The 5,581-nt window shown below is 41.9% G+C and overlaps 1 protein-coding gene across 1 annotated transcript; it reads left to right on the top strand.

Annotated features, from left to right (window-relative positions):
* The first annotated feature begins 602 nt into the window (after positions 1-602).
* On the top strand, positions 603-3,511 carry LOC147460724 (uncharacterized). The gene is made up of 7 exons (XM_086499371.1): positions 603-949; positions 1,079-1,186; positions 1,271-1,315; positions 1,419-1,429; positions 1,521-1,600; positions 1,685-1,750; positions 1,839-3,511. Exons 1-7 carry the CDS (start codon positions 827-829, stop codon positions 1,919-1,921), a joined length of 516 nt encoding a protein of 171 aa, XP_086355497.1. The 5' UTR covers positions 603-826; the 3' UTR covers positions 1,922-3,511.
* The last annotated feature ends 2,070 nt before the right edge of the window (positions 3,512-5,581 follow it).

Raw genomic sequence — 5,581 nt, 5'->3', positions numbered from 1 at the left:
TTCGTTGTTTTGAGTGACGATTGAGACATACCTTCAATGTGATGATTGAGACATACCTTAAATGTTATTTCAACTTTAAAATAGTACATGGATCTTTTTATTTCACCTTTCATTTCACATCTTGCCATGTCTTGACTTTTCTTGCATTTTATTGTTTTAGAATGTTAAAGTGAAGCTTTACAATGCATAATTGTAGTAAATTCTATAGATACATTGTACACACACACACACATTGATGAGTTTTTTGGCCTGCAGAAGAAGGCCATAGTAAGGTGGGTGGATTTTGGGTACAAATTGTGGAGCGTGGATGCAAGTCAATCGGATGGAAGACACATATACAATTGCTTGTTTTTTAATATTTTTTTTAGGTTTTTGTAAAAGGTGTTGATATTTGTGTACATCTTTCTTTAAAGAGGACCATTGAAAATTGGGTCACACAAAGTCTTTTTGGTCCTCTTCCACTTTTTGGCTTTCTAAAAGAAACCCTTAGTGTTGTGTTGGGTTAGGGAGACTTTCATTGTTTTTAGTGCATGATGGAGACTTTCATTTAGCATCCTGACATGTCTTTACTTTTCTTATTCTATTGTTTTAAAATGCTAAACTGAAGCTTCACCTTGCATAATTTTAGTGAATTTTACACACACGAAAATATGTTTTTTGGCCTGCTAAGGAAAGGCCTTAGTGTTGAGCTACCTTGGGCGTCCTTTCACAGATGTCCTCCACGTGGACGGCCAGCTCTTTTTGAGGTGAGAAGGGCGTGCGAAAACCTGCTTGGAGCCGTCTGTTGTTGCAGTTGCAAAGAGTAAGCACGCCACGTTTCCTGACGATGGGATGGAGTCGCGAGGGCCCGAGGTGGAATGCAAAGGGATCGTCCTACCAACGGGAGAGAGCATGGAGCGTGCTTGAACTTTTCTCCGACGTCTTGCCTACAACGCCAACTCGAGCGCCAGTAAGTTATAGTTAAATTGTAATTGATGTGTTGTTGCCATGCCGCCCTGATTTATGCGACCGGTTATGTCGAGCTTGATTGGTTAACCTAACCAACTGAACAACTCTGGCTGCGCCTGTGTCATGACAGTGGGCTCGGAATCGGAATCGGAATGTGTGGTCTTCGAAAGCGCGAGCTTCCCCACAACCATGTCTTCCACCTCCTCCAGCTCCAGAAAGCTACTGCTTCTGGGAAACGGTAGCATTTAACTCCACTTAAATATTACATGCTGCAGCGATCTAAGAAGCGGACTAGCGAGTGTGCGAACGCTACTGCGTGCAGGGATTTATGACACGTAAATACATTACTTGCAAATCAAATTCTACGGTATAGGAGTGTACGCCGAAGCCGACTTGGGCCAGCACTTGAAGGAATGGAAAGGCAAGAGTGAAGGGGAACTGACGGCAGAGGACAGTGCCTTCTTTCCAAGATTCTGCAAAGGTAGCTACGCCTCCTCATGGCTTATTAATGTATACTTGTAGATCGATATGAGTAAAGAGCTAACGAATGGAGCCGGCGCGTGAGAGTGCAGCTCCGGTAGAGAAGCTGGCAAAGCTGGTGATAATCAAGGAGGTGAAAGGAAGCCATTTTGTAACTCCGCTGCAGTCAAGCGTGCGCGACCACTTGGCATATGCAGATTTATATGAGGAGGAGGAGGAGGAGGAAGCCTTGGATTCTCTGGTGGAATTCTTCCAGAAGAAGGCCTGGCTGACGTAAGGCTCCTCCATTTTCCTGTATTGGCCTTCACCCTCACGCTTGCAGGTATGTTAAGGAGCTTCAATATGATTGTGCGTGTGTGTTGCATGTATATGATGTTTGTTGTGTATATTGTACATGAATGATGGCGCAGGTGAGCGTAGTAGTGGGCAACGAGGTGGATGGGGCAGGGGCAGGCAACTGGAAGGTGGAGGTGGAGGTGGAGGTGGGGAATGAGAATGTAGGGAGGGGAGTGCAGGAGTGGCTCTTCGTCTCTCCCTCTCTCCTCAAATCTCTGGCCTCTGGCGTGCTTCGTCTGCTCTGAGATCTCTCACTCTTGTCATAAAATTCTCGCATATACACGGCAAAATGTTCATTTTTACAATATGGTTCAGTCATGATCTCTACATCACTCTGAGTCATATCTTGAAACATATCGCTCCCGACTCTCTTACGCCACGTTTAAACTAGTTTTTGTGTGTGTGTGTGTGTGTGTGTGTGTGTGTGAGAGAGAGAGAGAGAGAGAGAGAGAGAGAGAGATCAAGGCCTCTCAAACTTGGGAAAAATAGAAATCCTTTCAAAACATCTAAGTGCATAAGTGAAAAGACACATGAAGGTGGAATGTCAAACGACATGAAGGTGGGACATGAGGTCATCCGGGCCAAAAGGGGGGAGAGGGGACTTTGTAGTTCCTTGATTTTTGCGTTGCCCGTGTATAGTTTGCTTCGAGACATGGCTCATGAACCTCGATTGTTAATCCTGTCTCACTGCCCCTTATTAAATGCTTGCAATGGTGTTACTTCGTGTCTATGGGAGGGAATGGATTCTTGCAAACTTCTTTTAATTGTCATTGATTCTTTGAACATAGCCCTTTCAGATGACATGGAAAATGTCATGATTCCTTCTGAGATGTGTGATGCTCTCCTGCGGCGTGCCAACCTCCTCCTCTCTCCTCCAAAGGCCGGCGGAATGTGGATGCTACCATTCCTGATTTGAAGAAATGCCTCCAAATCACCCCAGATAACCCGAAGGTTCTTTGCAAGCTGGGTCTTTGCTATGAAAGGAATTAGTCTTTTGCAGATGCTAAAAGGATATATGAGCGTGTGTTGATATTGGATTTCAAGTCACAAGAGGCACGGGCAGGCTTGAAGAGGTTGCGGCCTTGATTTTCATGAACATTCTCTGTATAATTGCTTGTCAATGGCTTTTGTATGGTGCAAGTGCAGGCTTGACAATATTGTACATCATGATAGTGGCTGAGGTTGTTTAAGCAATTGTCTCAGAGATGAAAAATCTGGCGAAAACTTGGGCTGGATGATTAGTAAAGCATTAATGCAGAGTTTGGCACATGCCTCCTTTCCTATTAGGAGACTTGCTTCAATCCCTGAAGCCCCGGTGTTTAGGACAGTAGAAACAATGCTTTTCTGAGGTGCAGCCTTGAAGGTTCCCTATTGGATCTCAAACGAAGACAGCGTTTTGATTTAGAGTTGTTTTACATCAGCTAGATGATGCTTCTCTGATTTTCTCAGGTGCCTGCCTTGGTAGTGTCGAAGCTCGAAATTGTAGACGCTCAGAAAAAAGCAATGTATGTTGCTCATTGTCTGTCCCACATGCTTTTGTTTTTCCTTTTTTGTGCTGCTAAATGCAAATTCATATGTGTGACTCATTGGAGTTAGTCAGTCTTGTAACGATCAGAGTGTAACATTTGTGAAACTGCTGAGATGGTTTGTGTGGTTTTGATTCCTTTTGCTAAATACCATTCCAAAGAAATCTGTTTCCTTTTCGCTCATGAATTGTCTTTGGGGGAGTTTAGTTGCACTACTTCTGTGTAGTGAAAAAATAAAGAAATAATTTTATGGGCAATGCAGTTTTGTGAGGTCTTTAATTAGTTTAGTTGACTGGTTACATAAAGTGGAAGAGATAGATGCGTTATGATGTTTGTAAGTATGGCGACTGGCCTTATTACGAGCATAACTCACTAGAGAGTGCTTACTTGCTATAAGCTATGATTGATTCTTTTGAGAAGTATTCAAAACTTAAATGTTTAGATAAGCAGGGTAGGTGGCTTAATGTGTTGCAGAACATCATTTTTTTTGTCAACAGTCAATTCGAGACTCCTCTTGTAATTTTTTGCTTCAAGTCTTATCTTTTTGAAGCCTTAACATATGTTGATTAACAAGGGAAAAAGAACAGGTTTGTGAAAATTGTGTTTCATCGCATGCTTATTATTATATAAGAATTTGCAAATGGGGAATTGTTATTTCCATGACCCAGGAGAGGGGATCTAGTGTAGGACACAGGCGGGATCTTTTGCATCAGGCGTATTTGATGAGGTCGATGGTGAAGACGGTAGGGAGGACGAATGGAAGTTTTCGGCTTGGACGTCGAAGGCATATTTGACGGGCATGAGGTCGATGATGGTGCAACTTTGGCCGGGGAGGATCCAGGCTTTCTTGGTGAGTTTGATGTCAGAGATGCTCACACCAGTGATGTCCATAAATTGGGAGGCGCGTGCTACCTTCCACATTGTGAGATATGGGAGTGTGACTAGATTGGGGATCGATCCTTAGACGTGATATGATGAGCATGCAGGAGATGTAGCTTCTTTGGGATGTAGACATGAATCCTAATTTTGATCCAACAAAACACAAAGAGCTAGTTGCTACATTGCTGAAGATTTCGTAAGCCTTTTGTACGTTAGGGCATCCATATCCAGGACCTAACCATTGGGCTTTTATATTTCAATTATTGTAGCCTTATCCAGGGCATATCCGGGAGTCGCGAGTCAAGTCCTAAGTTCTGGCACTGAGGATAATGCGTCTTATGACCTATTGCTTGTGAAAAGTCTCCTTTCAACAAAAACTAGGCCTCATGCTTGCACTTTGTCCTAAATTCTAATGTTTATTGAATTTGACTTTGTGTATGCTTGACGTGCAAGCCTACAAGCATACACAAAGCTGAGAACTGAGAAATTAATTGACAATATGTCAGTATAAGTGTGATGTGTGTGTGTGTACACAGTTAAACTTACTTAACGCAGTAACATCCTTCCTTGGCAACCACAACAATGTGATCTTGGTGACTTGAACATTGACAGTATCATTTCAAACCCTTCCTACAATCTCCTTTCTTCTTCCCTTGCCAAATATGGGATTAAGTAGAGACTCACAGGAATTACAACCATCCATGGATCTTCCTTGAATCACATATGGACCAGCTCCACATTGTGCATGTGCCAAAGAGGCACAAATTTCATGTATTGATCAGATCATTCTGCGACATGCATCATGCTACCTTTTCAACACCCGTAACTTTTCCACTCCACACTCCTACATCCTTATGCAGGCTATCGTGAATCTTCACCTTGTTTTTCATACTATTGTTTTAGAATGCTAAAGTAAAGCTTCACCTTGCATAATTTTAATAAATTTTATATACACACACACATATATTAATTAGTTCTTTTTATTTCACCTTTCATTTCACAACTTCACATGGCTTTCCATTTCTTGCATTCTATAGCTTGATTCTAGCCAGTGTTAACGTTTGAAAAAGTCTCTTTTATTAAGCGGCTGCCTGTCGAGTTTCCTCCTCACAAAGAAGAAAATCGGAAATACTAGCAAAAATTTTGAGATTTGCAAGATTTTGGACGACTTTCTCACATATTTCATCGGTTTTTTTTTCATTTACCATGGTTTGCAACTAGCTAGTCTCGATTTTCAATCGGCTCAAGACTAAGCTGAGGTAATCCTTTCCCAAACACTGATACCAATTTAATTCAACCTAACAATTTTATCACTTTCTTATTGTTTTTGAAAGCCGTCGTGACCCTTTCACTTGTTTTTTGTCATTTTTATTTGGTAAAAAATCATTTCATTTAAGAACATGGACTCCATT

The sequence above is a fragment of the Adiantum capillus-veneris genome, chromosome 3 (genome assembly GCF_014529385.1).
Source record: "Adiantum capillus-veneris isolate H3 chromosome 3, ASM1452938v2, whole genome shotgun sequence".
In the NCBI taxonomy this organism is placed as follows: domain Eukaryota; kingdom Viridiplantae; phylum Streptophyta; class Polypodiopsida; order Polypodiales; family Pteridaceae; genus Adiantum; species Adiantum capillus-veneris.
Note: the sequence above shows the minus strand (reverse complement) of the source record. Positions and strands in the feature narration are given on the sequence as shown.